This window comes from Rhipicephalus sanguineus, chromosome 6 (assembly GCF_013339695.2).
Source record: "Rhipicephalus sanguineus isolate Rsan-2018 chromosome 6, BIME_Rsan_1.4, whole genome shotgun sequence".
In the NCBI taxonomy this organism is placed as follows: domain Eukaryota; kingdom Metazoa; phylum Arthropoda; class Arachnida; order Ixodida; family Ixodidae; genus Rhipicephalus; species Rhipicephalus sanguineus.
The window spans coordinates 76,673,764-76,690,730 of record NC_051181.1 but is presented as its reverse complement, the minus strand read 5'-3'; the positions used below and the strand labels follow the sequence as shown (position 1 = coordinate 76,690,730).

Below are 16,967 nucleotides of genomic sequence, written 5' to 3'. Positions count from 1 at the left end.
ATCTATGGGAAAAAAAAACAATGCTAGCATAGGGACGTGTGATGTATTGTCTTTCGTTTCGGCCCTATGCCGGTGACACGTGAATTAAGACAGTTCCAACTTATTCAAAGAACGATTTCAGTTTCGGATCTCTTTAGGAATGTCAACCTCGGAGATGTCGCATTGATCGTCTACATTTGTCACTGATCGATGACGAGCGAAAAGTGGAAATTACCCCGATAAGAAAGTCGTATTACCGCCCTACTACCTAACACTGCCCGAAAAATTTTGAAAATACCTTACAAGTAGGGTAATTACCCTACGGTTGGCAATACTGGGGTACATCTTTGTTGAAGAAAAGCAGCTAGAGTGAAGTTTTGCAAAATAATTAGAACTCTAGATTAACGCACAATGCAAGCTCATAACAACCACCAAAGGCACTGAAGACACCACACTCAGCATAGGCCACTTGGGCTGGTTATATTTCGTGAACAAAGCAAATCAGGACACATAATATCGAAACCGTGTTTTGACTGATTCAAGTGGTCTTCAATCCAAACTTCTCGTTAAAATTGGGGCCAGAGTTTTTTTTAATATTATTTTTTGAAAATGAGCTCATATGAAGAATATTGCTTCTTTAAATACCTTTTTTTATGCTGCCTATAGGAAGATAATCTTCCACAGCAATGTTGCAAAAGCTTTGCTTTATATTTGACACTTGTTTGAAGTTTCTGCGTGAAATAGAAAACACACCAAGGTGCATCAAGGTTAGCAAACTTTCTTGATTTGGGACGTGTTCGCCATTTTTTTACATTTCTTTTCTTTTGTAAATAACATATGAAAAGCATGGATCTAATTCATAGTGATGCATGTTAATACCAGAAAAAATTGTTTTCGACACATTTATAGTTCACATTAAATCCGGCTGTCAAATCAGCCGGATTTAATTGCGAATTTTAAGCAACAGTGGGACACCCACACCACCACCTTTCAATGTTTTTTCGGCACGCTGGGAATGATTTTCGGAAAAAAAAATTTCAGTGTTATGCACTTTGAATATGCCTACATAACATATAAAAAAATATACAAAACAAAAATATCAAGCAGACATGCATACTCATACCTCTTGTGGAATCACCCTACTGTGTCACAAGGGCGAACCTATCACATGTTGATTGGTCTGATTTAGCATTAGTTTTCATTAGTGGCAGACTGCATCTCCAATACCTTTCCAGAAAATCGAATTCTACAAAAACGTGCAAGCTGCAAAACGTGAGCGAAATAGAACAGCCCTTGTCAAAAGTATACAGCTTTAACCAGGTTGTGTTGTTCGTGGAGTGTTGCCTGCGGCATTCTTAACACTTCAGACCTTTGGGCGGTGAGAACATAGACTTTCAATTTTTTCATTTCCTAGGGTGTTGGAACTTATAAGATGCCAAATGAACTCATGCAAAAGCATGCAGCCAGCCTGGCAGTTGCATGAAACATAGCCTCTGTGCTCGTGGCAAAGTGTGCACATCACACAAAAGACCGGAACTGTAGATCAATGTACCCTTCCTATGAAAATAAGAATGTACCGCTCAAACAACAACTGACCACTCTGCAAAACTCTGCTATGGAAAAAATAAAAGAGGGATCATCAACTCACTGAAAGTCAGAGAGAAACTGAACTGAGCTATAGCTTGCTCTAGCCTGCTAATCTAAATTTACCAATGAGCTGTCCTCTAAAACCATGTTTCTGCTCCCAAGACGAGCCTGATGCCTGCTAGACATGCGGTGGCAAAATCACTCGGCGACACTTCTGGAGCTCGATGACGGTAGCCATCATCATAAGGCAATGAACCCCAAGGGACACCTTTCATTAAACAAATTTCTGAACTTTATCTCTCTACAACTTAATTTATCCTTCAAGCTATCAACCAAGAGAGGCTCACCATATCCAAGACACTCGTACGGGCCGCAGCTGTCGATAAACTTGGGGTAAGAGGGGTTCTCAGTCTCCAGCATCTTGTCAGAGCATGTGGAAAGGAGAAGATATAAAGATGACATTGGCAAATGCATATGCTGAAAACAAGCAACTGTCATAGGCCAGAAGGTGGGTCGATTATGTTTGTTAAATCATTAGTATTCTTTTATTCAGGAATGTCAAAGAGGAAAGCTGTCAGCAAGTAACAGGCTTTTTCAGATTGCAGGGAAGTATCTGAGCATAGTACAGGAGTTATACACTAAGCAAAGCAGTTCTCTAGGAGGACTGAGGGGGGTATTCAAGATTATGTCAAGAGCTTTCAACGTATTGAGGAGTCCAGAACTCACACGTGTTGCTTACAGTAAACTGAGTTTTGCAAGCCAGAGAGTTAATGGAGCTTGGAAATGTGAAATTTTTAACAATTAATTTGCCAACATTTTTTTTTTTACAGATCCCAGAATGGCGTAATAATGGCTCTACGAAGAACATAACAGTTGGTAGCGAAACCAAAAGCAGAGTTACAAGACCTTAAATGAATCGCACTGCAAGTCAGTATACTGAAGTACGATAACAACCATTAGCTATGTGATGCAAGCAGCAGCAGATGTTTTAATGACGCTTTCAAGCATGCACAAACAGCGGCAATGATGACACACTTTACTGGCTATAAAGTGTCCTCCACCCAATATGGCACTTCTTTAAATTGAGCAACCATTTTGAGAATCATTTAGAGAACATATGAACACAGTGCCATTACTGCGGGGTAGTCAAAATGGAACAGATTTACTATCACTCAGTGCCAATTGCTCTAAGGCAAAGTGTAATGGCTCAGTGAATGCATGAGCATCCGGAGCAAATACTTGAAGCCACAGTCAGATACCGGAAATACTGAAATGTGAAGTCTGATGCATAAAAATGCGACCACAGCACAGCCGTTATATTAGGAACCTTTCATCACTGCAACCTTAACTGTGTGGCAGCCTGCATTTATATTCGGGTAAGTTTTAAGATGGGATTCACAGGTGCTTTGCTCTAGGCCAGGATTATTAACAAGACTGCCAAGACTTCTTTCGCCCGAATCGCCCACGAATGGATCAGGTGCCCAAGATGACAACGCGGAAGTGACGTCTGGCAACGGTTTCATCATTAGTTAGACAGTCAAGTCTGCTAACTCACCTTGTCAACAGGGACGAAGCACAGAGCTACAACGCTTCCACGGAGGGCGTACAGCAGATCCTTCTTGGGAACAGAATTGTCACAGTCGTGCACCACCATTGTGCACCACGGTACCCTGCGCCGACACACGAGGAATTAGGGTCAGACCCAACCCTCGTTCACAGTGAGACGAAGTTGATACAGTGACCAATGCAGAGAAGACCTCAACACTCAACATTGCTGCTCTCTCTGCCTGCATACTAGCAAGAATGAATATTGCGGTCTGTCCAAATATCTCGACACAGATCACGTGTACCTCACCAATTAAACTTAACAGCGTGCTAATTAAATAACACACTATAGGTGCTGGTTGTCATAAACCCCAGTTCTTGAGAGATTGGATGGCTCGATAAGCAGCCGCATGTGTTTTTTCAGAGTATCCAGCTGTACTGTCACCCTTTTTTAATGAACACCCTATTGCCTGGTCAGTGGAAGCCAAGATGTAATTCCTCTAGTGCGTTGGGACAGGTAGGTACTCATTATTAAAACGCTGCCTGCTGAAATCGCACAATGTACATTGCACAATGTAATATCACGATGAAAAAAGATGTCATCAATGCAAAGCGTGGCTGTCGACACAGTCAGCGTGGCCTAATGTAAGCCGGCTACTGCGAGGATAGCTGTCCAACTTCAATATGCCTTGGCTGTCACTAGGCGAATCTGCTTTCTCAGTCGGCGTCACCATAGCACTAGAATCTTGTTCCGGCTGGCGCTGTCGCACCGCGTGTATGTTCCGAGTGTCAGGCACAGCTGGCAGATGAGCACACGGTGTGCCAGCCTACAAAGTCACATCGTGGAATACCAACTGGCTTGATCTCTAATGCTGTTTTCCACTGCGTTTTTTGCTCCACAGCAGGGTTTCTTGTTCCACGGTGGCGAATCCATTGTTTTACTGGTCAATGAGCAGTTTCTCATGTTCCACTGGCTGTTTCAGAGCAACTCGGACCGCTCCGGATCGTTCTCACTTGTTCCGCCGCCAAGTCGCGGATTCGAGTGCAAATAGCACGAGCAGCATGCGCCACTTCCGTCACTGTGCGAGATTGCAGCGAGGCCTCAGCTTTGCAAACTGGCTGCATTGCCATGGACACAAACAGAGCAAATGCAGGTGTAATTTACATGATGTGTGCATAAAGGACTTCCGGTGTGACCTCATCACACCGAGCATTTCAGTGTTCCACAAGCAGATTCGGCTTGGTGCAATCCGAATGCTTGCTATAGGATTGTGGCAGCTGCTCTAGAGATCCCATTGAAAAACCGTAACTTTGTTTATCTACAAACCTTGCTTTGCCTTTCCTTGCCTCTCTTTTGCACTTAATAAAAATGCCTAAACCAAACAAGCATTACTTCCCACTATTCCAAAGGATGAAAGCGTGTTGATGGGCCATCGCACCTGTGATACCCTATAGTTGAAGCAGCAGCCGCTCATTCTTACAACTCATGGAGGCCTCAACATGAGGAACTGGCATGAGGAAGAACGTCTGCCACACAAAGCTCCCGCCCCGTTAGTTCAAGTTCACTGAAGCCCCCTTCGTGTAGTGCACTGGCTTTTTAAGAACTTAGGGCACCAAAGGTTAGCTGCTTTGATGCAAGTGCAAAGAAGTGTTTACACTACTACATCATAGACCAAGATGAAGGAAGCTATTGAAAAGCTTCACAGCCACAATTGCTGTGCTTATTTAAAATAACTCCCATTCGCCAGTGCTATAGCATCATGAAAATGTGTTGGCTAGAAACAAGAAGTGTTTTACAGCACACAAATTTAGATTGTGAGACATTTTAACACACAGTCATGACCTACCAAAATAATCTAAACGTTCAGTGTTTGAGAGAACAAAAAAAAAAAGAAAGAGACATGCCCCTGTAGTCACACTGAACAAAGGGTTGTAGATAAGTTACTGCCACAAAATTATGCCATTTCCTGGTAGTCACCTGCAGCTTTCAACAACCATGCAATCATGTGGCAGTTTCGTATGCTTATATAAAGCATGCAGAAGCTTAGCAACTATGAAAGCTGCATAATTTCCCAAACAATACTGACTGCAGATATAGCACAAGGGTGCAGTCAGTAAAGTGTGTAATCATGAAAGCAAAAGTTAGTCCAATAACTTACAATGACACGCTGGAGAGAAAGCCAAATGTTTTCACAATACAGGCAACAGTGTTATACTAAAATAAATGACAAAATCTAGAAATGGATTACAAGCGGCGTTTAAAGATAAGCAGTGATTCTAAACTTGCATGTAAAGAATAAAGAGACAGGACAACCCAGGTATACGAAGTCGCTAGGAGTGACCTGTCACCACTGCTTGTCATATCGCGAGCCAGTAAATTTTGTTCCGCACCATGAGGTCAGCACGGTGGCGTCCACTGGCTATCACGATTTTGGGACAACACAAGCGCAACAAGGCTTTTTTTTCAGTGGTTGGCACTAGAGTGGTGCGATAGAACAATCGGCATTGCAATGGCCAATCGTAGATGGCACTTCGATAGGGATGGGCGAATATTCGATCGCTTCGAATATTCGAACGAATATTACAGTCTTCGAATTAGCTTCGACACGAATTTAGATTATTCAAAATGAGCGAATATATGTATACTTAAGCACATATAAACCTTCCTCCGTAAAGGTGGTTTCACTGCAGCGTGGCAATGCTGTGCCGTGAAACCACCCAGCCAGGAAAAATCCGCACTGCCGCAAAGCCACACTTCGAGGTTAAATGTACAGTACTCAGATTGAAATGTGACATCAATTTTTTTAGTATAATGACTGGCATGCGCAATTGCTCGAGATAACCATGTCACATCGCAACAAATCTGGTCTCTAAAGGTAATGTTGGCTCTGATGTACGCGTTCGGGCCGAAATTATGCCGATATGACCCGAACTGAAGACAGTGGAAACTAAAGTATGTTCGTTACTTAGCCCTAAATTGTCCTGTTTCAATCCTTGAGTACTGTACATATTACCTTCACCTCAAATAATTATTTTTTAAGTTTAAAAGCGTGTTATACAGGCTTATATGCGCTAAGTATAGTAAATTTTAAAATGCAACGTACTGTACCAGTTATAACTTGCACCCTACTGCTATACAAATTTTGATACTATTCAAAGATGCGTCCACCTCACTTCGGACTAAAAAAAATGACATTCACACATGCCTAGTTCCAATCCTGAAAAATATTGTGCAGGTTGGTTGGGTCATGACAAGTATGCTCATTTTTTTTATAATATGTGATAGATATTATTCGAACTATTCGATTCAAAATTATTCAACCAAATCGCTATTCACTTCGAATCTCAAGCTTACTATTCGCCCATCCCTAGACTTAGGTAATTAAAGGAGTACTGACACGATCTTGAAGTGCAGCAAAACGGACGTTTTTGGTTTCCTTGGCATGTAGTGTTAACGCTCTCCCCACACCGCATCCGGGAAACACGTATAAATATTTAAGTTTGATTTTAAAGTTTTCGTCTCCCAGCATCTGCAAGGCAGCTTACCACGTGGAGAGCCTTATGACGTTTCAAGTCGGCTCACTTGGTTTGCGAAATCTAGGTTCTGCATGCAGCCTAAATCACAGAAATCGCTGTCGGAGGCACTGGACGACAGTTCACTCATCATGAACCACGTTCGACTGACAGCAAAGGACAGCAGGTGCATATTTCGTGGGTTGCAGTCTGCCCGTGACGTCACGGGCCGACTTGACACGTCACTATGAAGCCGCCCTCTCGAAACCGAAACCGAAACTGCTGGTTGAAAGAAGCGGTATTAAAAATATATGCAATGCATCCCCAGGCACCACGACACTCTTTTTAGGGTTCTCGACACCCGTGCTTTCATTTAGAGCAACAACCCGAAAATGTTTAAAATTCATGTCAGTACTCCTTTAAGAGAAGCCTTGCAAGTGTGCGCAGAGAGGCAATTCCCCTTTCTTATCACACTCCAACAGCTTCCACCTTTGACATATGTCACCAGGTGCAAGCTATCACTTTCGAGTGGTTCATAATTTCCAGGGTACAAAGAAAGGCACACTTCGTGGCTGGAACCTGCGCTTATAAAATTACTGACTAACCAGAGTAACGTCGACACAACACAAAAGGAACCCTTGTCGGGTACTGCCGTTCAGCACAGGCTTGTACACAGAATGAAAAGCGCAAACTGGGGACAATAATAATACAATAATTGTTGGGGTTTAACGTCCCAAAACCACTATATGATTATGAGAGATGCCGTAGTGGAGGGCTTCGGAAATTTCAACCACCTGGGGTTCTTTAAAGGGACACTAAAGGCAAATGTTAAGTCGACATTGTTGTTGAAATAGCAGTCCAGAAACCTCGTAGTGCTACTTTTGTGCCAAGGAAGTGCTTATTTTGAAATAAAATCACGTTTTCGTGATCTGCATCGCGTTAGCGCACTTCAGTTCACCTGCCTGAAAGCGGTCTTTCTGACGTCACTGTTGCCGTGTCCAACGTTGCCCGCCTTTTACTGCGCGGCGGCGTGCACTGGCGGCGTGCACCATTCAAGCATCTGGCAACATCACATGCATGCGGCATTTTGTTGAACTTTCTGTCAGATCGACTTTCACGAGCGCGCAAAACACAAGCGGCAGTATGCGATACCGAAACTACCACTGAGACGTGACTGCGTGAGCAAAGCAGGGAGCCGGGCGAAGCGCAGTTCGGCGAAAATGGAACCTTTGAACGATGCACGCCGTTCCCCATAGCAACGCCGAAGAGGTTCTTTTTTCCATGAATCAAACAGAAACGAACAAGCAGCATTTTATGACGTCTCTTGATGCACGGAAGGTTCTTTTTTTATTGCAGCTAGGGGATCATTTCCAAAATGTCCCGCTCGTGGCACTCGTGTGATACATTTAGCTCAATTTTTCGGTAGGTAGGGCACTGCTGTTGATAATATTGCCATCTTAGACGTTGTCATGCATTGAGCTTTCACTATAATATAAACTGTTATTTGCCTTTAGTGTCCCTTTAACATGCACTAAATCTAAGCATGCGGGCCTCAAGCAACTTCGCCTCCGTCGAAAATGTGGCCGCCGTGGCCGGGATTCGATCCTGCGACCTGCAGGTCAGCATAATAATAAATGTAGGGATGGGCGAATAATAAATTTGAGGTTCGAAGCGAATCCGAAGCAAATAGTGATTTGGTCGAATAATTTCGAATCGAATAGTTCGAATAGTACTCACCACATATTATTAAGAAAAATTGAACATTTCCTTCATGACCCTTGCACAATATGTTTAAGAATTGGAACTAGGTATGAGTGAATGTTACTTTTTTGGTTTGAAATGAAGTGGAAGAAACCTTGAATGGTATCAAAATTTGAATAGCTGTAGGGTGCGAGGTATAAGTGGTACAATACGTTACAAGTTAACAATTACTACACTTAGCGCATATAAGCCCATATAACACGCTGTTAAATTTTAAAAAATATGTACACTTAACCTTGAAGTGTGGCTTCGCGGCAGTGCAGATTTCCTTGGCAGGGTAGTTTCACAGTACAGCAACCCGACGCTGCAGTGAAACCACCTTTACAGGGGGTTATCGATAATAATAATAATATCTGGGGTTTAACGTCCCAAAACCACGATATGATTATGAGAGACGCCGTAGTGGAGGGCTCCGGAAATTTCGACCACCTGCGGTTCTTTAACGTGCACCTAAATCTAAGTACACGGGCCTCAGACATTTTCGCCTCCATCGAAAATGCAGCCGCCGCGGCCGGGATTCGATCCCGCGACCTTCGGGTCAGCAGTCGAGCGCCATAACCACTAGACCACCGTGGCGGATTAAACTGAGGACAAGGCAGGGCGATGAGACAAGATGAAGTCCTTTATGCTGCTCTATTCAGTATGAATTACCGACACGCCAATTCGCCTATTCACTCGGATGCACACACCTGAGTGGCGTGGTGTTCCACAGCCAGTAGGGTGTCTCGGGTAGATGGTAGCCGTCGGCACTGCCCTTTCGTCCCAGGTAGGCAAGGACCATGGCTTCTCGCTTGGCACGCGCCCACGACCTGCAACATTTTATGATGAGAAAAAGGAACGGAAAAGACACTCGACAGGTAGCCCCTAGGCCTGTGCAAATATTTCAGCGCTTCAAATATATGAACAAATATTACAGGATTTTAACTTGCTTCAACACAAAATGAAACTTTTCGAAATATTGAACTAATCGAAACTAACGAATAGATGTGCTGTACCGCAAGTTCATCCACCTAAAAAGGTGGTTTGACTGCAGTTTGGCGCTGCTATGCCTTCGAATTGCATGATCAGTGGAAATTCGCACTGACTACCGTTTGTGCTAGGTTTCAAGGGTGGCAGAGCAAGTAAATAGGGCAGCATTCAGTAATAACAGGCGATAAAATGTTTATCGCTTATATTTCTTAACATTACCAAAAGAAATCCGGAAAACCTTAGAGTGTATGAAACAATAAAGCAATTTTTGTGTATCACTTCCACAAAGAGCAGTGTAAACAATGTGAATATGCTCGAAGCGTCATCTGCTGTGTTGCAAAGAAAACTGCACTTTCTTTTTGCCCATTTGCGACACTTTGATGTCACCCGCGTGTACAGTCACATCCCGACAGATTCCTCTCCTGAAGCACCTTCTTCACTGGCTCAAGCTTTATGAAAAGCTTGGCATCGTGTGCGATCTTTAGTTCTCATGACGACCAGTTTCTCATGCTGTCCTTTTCTACTATTAATCAATGTATGCTGCATGCTACTAACAAAGGACATCATCAAGTGCAAGAGCACAACTCGCAGCTGTGTGCATTGTGTGCGTTTACGTAACACCCTCAGCAATAAGTGGCCTGTGTCGTTAATGTGGCATGCCAGATGTACATGTTACAGCGATTTTGCATGTGTGTTTCTGTAAGTAGTTTGCAACACAATGCCCGCACTGCTCGTTACAGTCCTTTGTGGATATGCAAGCTTAAGTGCAGCATTTTTGTCTACAGCTGAGGAAATTCAAAGCCTTAACTCTTACGCTAAAGACACCATACAGCTGCACATGGCACACTTTGTAACATGAGAGGTCAATTTCTTTTGCATATTGAATATTTCATTGATAGTGCATTATCTCATTTACAAACCTCGATACTCTTAAACACTGCTCTCTTTAATGCTTAACATTTGTAAACCAAAGAAGTGCAAACTTAAGGACCACCGCAAATTATGCTCATCAAAACATCAATCTACTTCTGAATACACATGTGAAATTTACAGCATAGTTGACGCTGTTCACTAAAACAATGGCACCTTTGTCCGTGGACACATGTTGCCTCATCACCATCATCAGCCTATTCTTGCCCACTGCTGGACAGAGGACTCTCCCAATGGTCTCTGATTTATCCTGTCTTGTGCAAGCCAATCTCATTTTACGCCTGCAAATTTCTCACAGTAACTGATAACTAATGCTGCCAAGTTGCGCACCTTCCCCTGTAGGTGGAGCCAGGCAACACATAGCACGACAGATCGTCCAGTGGCCAGAGGCCGTCACTGCCACTACGCGATGTCATCCAACCACAGGCCGATCGCAGCAGCGTGTCGTCCAGTGGTGGCAGAGGAGTTTCGCCATTCTGTTCCTCGGCAACAAGCTGCACCAGGTCCGTCGGACACAGCCACCGGATCACGTCCACCAGGAGGGAAAGACCCAGCCCTGCAAAACCACGCAGTTCGTGAGGTGCGTTACAACTCGCATAGTAAAGAACCAGGGTCATCTACCATGCTACAAGAATGAGTGCTGTAATGTGAGAGCCGTGGCCTGTTGCTCCTAGGCATCTGTCTTCATCCATCTAGCGCTGCTCAATTCCTACATGACACCAGACCTAAACTAGCCTAAAATACCATTTCAGACAAATATCACTAACCACAATAGGACAGAAAGGCGGGCTAGTTGGTTTGGCTGCATTGCGGAAAATTTGCGCACACCACACGAAGACACTGCACTGGTTCTTGTGAACTTTTTCTTTGTATCTTTGTGTGGTGTGCGCAAATTTTCCACAGTCACCAACCAGTTGTTTTTCCATCAAGGAGCAAGTTCGCCCAACATACTACGGTTCACCAATATATACATTATCTTGCAAGGAAAAGATGGATGCACGCAAACTACAGTAGACACTCAATAAACGAAACTCTCTTAAATGAAATTGCTGCTTAAATGGAACAACTGCCTCTAACATGATTGGTTTTGTGCTTGAATTCTGCACCCCTTTTCATCTTTCAGTAAACGAAACTCCTGTTAAATGAAACATATTTTCCTGGTCCCTTCAGCTTTCGTTTAACAGGAGTCTACTGTATAGACAAGGATGCAGAAGACACGGATGAGCGCGAACTTTCAACTTTTCCTTACAAGTATGAACCAACCCCCCCCCAGCAACAAGTTTGACTGAACTACAGTCGACTCCACTTATAACAATACCGGTTTTAACAATATATCGGATATAACAATGGACAGCCGCGGCACCGTCAGCTTTTCATTGTATTCTATGGCAAAATAAACCGCTTATAACAATGCTGTCATGATGCAATATCGGTTATAACAATTAAATGTGGGCACTGGAACCAACCCTGAACGAAACAAAAATGCACAAACGCTGTGACAATGCCACCCCAACCCCGCCTATTACGCAAAAGGGCATGAGAGCATACACGCGGCGGCCAGGCGATAGCGCACTTGGCCTCGCACGCGGCGAGTGCGCGCTGAAGAGGCTCGCGTGCCACCGCTGCTTTCGCCTGCCGTGGCGACGCGGAGGCGGAGGAGGAGGATTGGATGGGCACCTCTACGGGCAGTGGGGCAGTCCATTCTGAGGGTGCGCCGCCTGTAGAAAAAGCACCGAGGCGCCTAAGCCGCCGCAGCAGCAGCGCTGTGTGCACTGTGCCGACCTCCCCTATTCTTCACTAATTTGGCCACGTCACCAGCTCCGCCGTTTGCACGTGTTCCGAGTCTGGTGCTTACCAGCGTCGTTTTCCTTGCCTGTTGTCACTGTTCCTGTTCTGTGGTCACTGTCGCCTCGATCCTCCTGTCCCTGCACGCGCGGACATCGTTGCGCGCACAACGATGGCAGACCGTCCTCCAGAAAGCGACGCCCCAGTGAAGAGGAAGCGAACGGCAGTACCGTTGGAAGTTAAGCGTAGCATTGTGAGAGAGCACAACGCCGGCGAGAAAGTGAGCAGCTTGGTGCGCAAGTACGGCCTGCCGCAGCCGACAGTATCCTGCATCATTCTCAATGCACTCAAGCAAGCCGAAAGTGACAGCCATGCCAGTGCTAGTGGTGCTAGCTACGCAATGGATGACGTCCGGAAAAGGGTTAGGCACGGGGCCTACGAAGACGTGGAAGATGCACTGTACCAGTGGTTGCTTAGCGCATAGAGTTTCCTACAATACTTACTAGAGGGAACTCTGGCGCTAGTGTCTATGGGAGCTGCAATGCATCGCGCTTCAGCCAGCATGGGAATCATGGGTAGTACACGGATTTGTCTAAACTTCGTTCTTTCGGCTCCGTTTGGCTCTGCGTCGCCTGCATCCGCTTTGTCGCAAAACGAAGTTCAGCAAAAATCAGCAGTTTCATTTTACCACTTTAACTTCTTTAGGCTCACTGATTCAAATCTGGTCACGAAGTTCACAACGATCCATTCTTTTATCCGAAAGAAAACCAAAACATAGCAATAAACAAAGCCACAAGTGCGTTTGAAGCCCACAAGCACGAAGACTAGGCAAATCCGTGTACTACCCATCATTCCCATGGTGGTTGAACGATCGCAGCACCAGAGTTCCCTCTAGGTCATTTTAGGAAACTCTATGGCTTAGCGCTCGCGCTATGAATTTGCCAGTCAGTGGTCCCATTTTGGCGGAGAAGGCGAAGAGGTTTGCCTACCTCCTTCGCAACACTGATTTCCAGCCTGGGGAGCTGGCTTCAGCGTTTTAAGGAGAGGCATGGCATTGTGTACAAGGCAGTCGTCCGAGAGACAGGCTCGCTGGATGTAAATGCTAGGCAGAAGTGGTTGGAGGAAGCACTGCCCTGCATCCGCGAAGCCTACGCGGACCGAGACCTGTACAATGGTGACGAAACTAGGCTGTTTTTTCAGATGCTACCCTCAAAGACGCACGCGCTCAAAGGCGATGCCTGTAAGGGCGGCAAACAGAGCAAAGTGCGAGTGACAGTTTTTTTCTGTGCTAACATGGACGGCAGCGACAAGTGCGCCTTTGTGATAGGCAAGTCGAGGTATCCTTCCTTGCTGTTTTCGTGGTGCCGCGAGGATACCTGTTCGCTACCGCCACAACAAGAAAGCGTGGATGACGCGCGAACTTTTCCGTGAGTGGCTGGTCGAGTTCGATGAGAGGATGCAGCGCGAAGGCAGGAAAGTGGCGCTGGTGCTCGACAACTGCACCGCCCATCATACCACCCAGAAGCTGTCAAACGTGGAGATTTTTTTCCTCCCTCCCAACACCACTGCGGGCTTGCAACCCATGGATGCAGGAGTGATTGCTTGCTTCAAGGCGTTGTATCAGCGTCGTGTTTTGAGCAGGTTGGCGCTGAACCTGGACATCTCCATACGTGAATGCCGACCTGCGCCGGACTTCAAGGTTTTGCTCCTGATGTCCGTGCAGTTCCTTTTTGCGGCATGGGCAGAAGTTGGCTCCTCCACCATCACGAATTGCTTCTGTAAGGTGGGCTTTGCTGGGGATTCCAGTGAGGCGGAAGTGGAAGGCCGCGACGCTCCTGCCGACGCAGAAATGACCGAACTTTGGTCGTCGGTGAACGGTGGTGATGGAGACGCGTCGGAACTTGAGGAGTTTTTACACGCCAACGACGCAGTAGCAACAAATGAGGACCTCACCGATGAGGCGATCGTCGCTGCGGTCACCGGCGCAGAAGACGACAGCAGTGACGACGAGGAGGAACCGGAACCCATGCAGGTTGTGTCGCATCAGGAAGCGTTGCAAATGATTGACTCACTGCGCGATTTTGTGTTTGCTAAAAGCTTTCCACTTGGCCATTCGCAGCAGTTGCACGCTTTGAAAAAAGATGTCAATAAGATGGCCAGTAAGCAGTCGAAGCTGACTGCTTACGGTTTTCTACCTGCTAAAAAGTGAGAAGTGTAAGCAACTTCCCCCTCATTAAGTACTCTTGTTTATCATGTTCCCCTCATTAAATGCTCTTGTTTGTCACGTTTTCTTTGTTATTTTCGGCATAACCCGCTTATAACAATAATCGGTTATAACAATGATATTTTCATGGCACCTCAATATTGTTATAAGTGAACTCGACTGTATACGTATTCACAGTAACTTTTGACGCATGCTGTCAACACTATGCGACAGTTCAAAACAGTGGACACAAGGAAAGAAAGGGCTGGACTTGGTTGATTCAAAAGCGTAACAATGCAACTTTGAATGAGGATATATACCGAAGTGGATCTAAGAATTAGCATTGTCTTTCAACAAGCACGTCCCTAACTACTCTTTGGTTTTTGTCCTTGTCCGAAGTCCCGCTGTTACATTTCGTATCACGCAGAAGCAACTAGCCCGATACTCAAAGTGTTAGTACAGAACGAGACTTGCCGTTGACCCAGCCCATGGTGTTGACGAGGAGCGGTGCTTTGGGTGCCACTTGACGAGCGTGCTCAATGAGCGAGCGTATGGCCGTGCAGTAGGAATCGGGCTGGCTGGCTGGGCTCACGTGACCCAAAAAGTAAGCCCTGCACACAGAATGCAAAGTAATGTAGCACTGTAGGCTACAAGGTAAACTCAAGGGGCATACTCAATACAACAATGAAGTCACAGTAAAGAAATTACACTATGTAGTACAACTTGGTCGATTGATGGGATTTAACATCGAAAAGCGACTCGGGGTATGAGACACACTGTAGTGAAGGGCGCGGCATAATTTTGACCGCCTGGGCTTCTTTAAAGTTCACCGACATCGCATAGCACGTGGGCCTGTAACATTTCACTTACATCGAAATGCAATCGGTGTGGCCGGGATAGAACCCGCATCTTTCCAGCCAGTAGCTAAACACCAAAAACCCCTGAGCCACCGTGGCAACATAAAGTAATTGCTATACTATCACTAAATGATATTATTAGAAGTGGTTACTTATAATCATAGCTGCGTAGTAAATACTAGGGGTGTGCGAATATTCGAAATTTCGAATATTTTTCGAATAGTGTTTGCTATTCGATTCGATTCGCACTGGAATTTTATTATTCGAACTATTCGAACTTCCCAAAAACAAATACGGTCAACGTCCGATTGAAAGTGACCCCTTCAGATTTTCAATATGCTTCACCTCATTACACTCACGTATTGCGGCAAAGCTGTCTTTCAAGCTCCGTTACGGTCGAACTTTGCCAAGACACAGTCAACGTCCGATTGAAAGTGGTCCCTAGATTTTCAATATGCTTCACCTCAGGCTGCCTTTCAAGCTTCGCTACGGTCGCAAATGTATTAACTCAAGAAAACGCTGGTTCCAACATGGAGATGAAAGATGTGGCAGAATTGGGGGCTCAATTAATGCTGTTTTGGACCTGAAATTTGGGCAGGGAGTTCGAAAAATCGGACGCCGAAGCTTTTTAGCATCCAAAATTTCAGATGTTCTTATATATCGACGTCTAGGCAGATTTGGAACTCCGGACTTGAAGGGAGCACACCCTTGTCCGCCACATCAGTTGGGCTTCCACAGAAGTTGAAAGAGGAGAGGCTGAGGAAATGGCATCTTTGCCTATCACGTGTAAAGCGTTGTCGGTAACACTTTGGTTGCACCAAATCATGTACATAAATGGAATTCGACCTCTACATTGCCTCATTCTTGATAAGACAACTATGAAACACCACCCCGCCAGTGCTTCATCTACCTAGCAAAAAGAAACACTTTCATGTTGCTATCTCATAAAAATATGCTTAGGAATCCTTTCCAACTTTTTTCTGCAATTTTGCTTCGAAGTATTCGAAAAATATTCCAGAAATATTCGAGAAATATTCGAAAAATATTCGATTCGATTCGCACTCACACTTCAATATTCGTATTCGCTTCGCACCCAAAATTTTCCTATTCGCACAGCTCTAGTAAATACGAATAATAGAGAGAGAGAGAGAGAGGGAGCCAAATGAGGGAAAGACAGGGAGGTTAACCAGAAAAGAACCTTCTAGTTTGCTGTTGAAATGGTTGTTTCCATGCCTGTGCAGGAATATTATGCACAAGGTGGAAAATGAAAGTGTGACTTTTCATTTCCTGCTTTGTAAGCAAGGCTCTTTGCATGGACATGTTGCATTGGTCAGTGACACGATTTCAAATTGCTACACCGTGACCTTGCCTGGCCACATGGTCCCCTGTCAAAACTTTAACCACGCAGACAGAGTCTAACTGAAGTGACAGACAAGTCGTCCGAAATGTAAAATCCATATGAAAAAATGATAAACTCTCCAGCCACTTATAGTCAAAAGTTGCTAAAGTTAAAATTTAAAGGGACTGACAACTGATTTTCCTCGACCCAGTTTATTACGGCGCGACAGGAAGCTCACCCTTCGTAGCGTTTGTAGCTGCAGTGGTTTATCCGAAAAGCACGTAGTTATTTTATAACCAGTATTTTTAGATCTGAAAGGCTCCAAACACGCATAGAGGCTTGCTCCAGCAACGCTGAGAATTGATAGCGACGCCGCTAGCCCTTGCGAAAGCTGTCGTTCTGCTTTCGCAGGAGTTACTGTAACTATGCTTAACCACCTTTATTTTGAGCTTTCCAACCATTTTTGAAAATAGCAAGCTGTTACAATGAGATGTGTGGC

At 45.0% G+C, this 16,967-nt stretch overlaps 1 protein-coding gene and 1 long non-coding RNA gene across 3 annotated transcripts in view; both read right to left on the bottom strand.

The window, feature by feature from the left end:
- Positions 1–16,967, bottom strand: part of LOC119397931 (uncharacterized) — a 452,016-nt gene that overhangs the window by 158,887 nt on the left and 276,162 nt on the right. The window lies entirely within an intron of this gene.
- Positions 1–16,967, bottom strand: part of LOC119395904 (polynucleotide 5'-hydroxyl-kinase NOL9) — a 49,190-nt gene that overhangs the window by 7,329 nt on the left and 24,894 nt on the right. The window contains exons 9-13 of the mRNA XM_037662918.2: positions 14,747–14,883; positions 10,615–10,840; positions 9,075–9,194; positions 3,122–3,236; positions 1,914–1,986 (exon numbers count right to left, since the gene is read on the bottom strand). Coding sequence (XP_037518846.1) covers positions 1,914–1,986; positions 3,122–3,236; positions 9,075–9,194; positions 10,615–10,840; positions 14,747–14,883 — 671 coding nt within the window. The remainder of the gene's footprint in view (positions 1–1,913; positions 1,987–3,121; positions 3,237–9,074; positions 9,195–10,614; positions 10,841–14,746; positions 14,884–16,967) is intronic.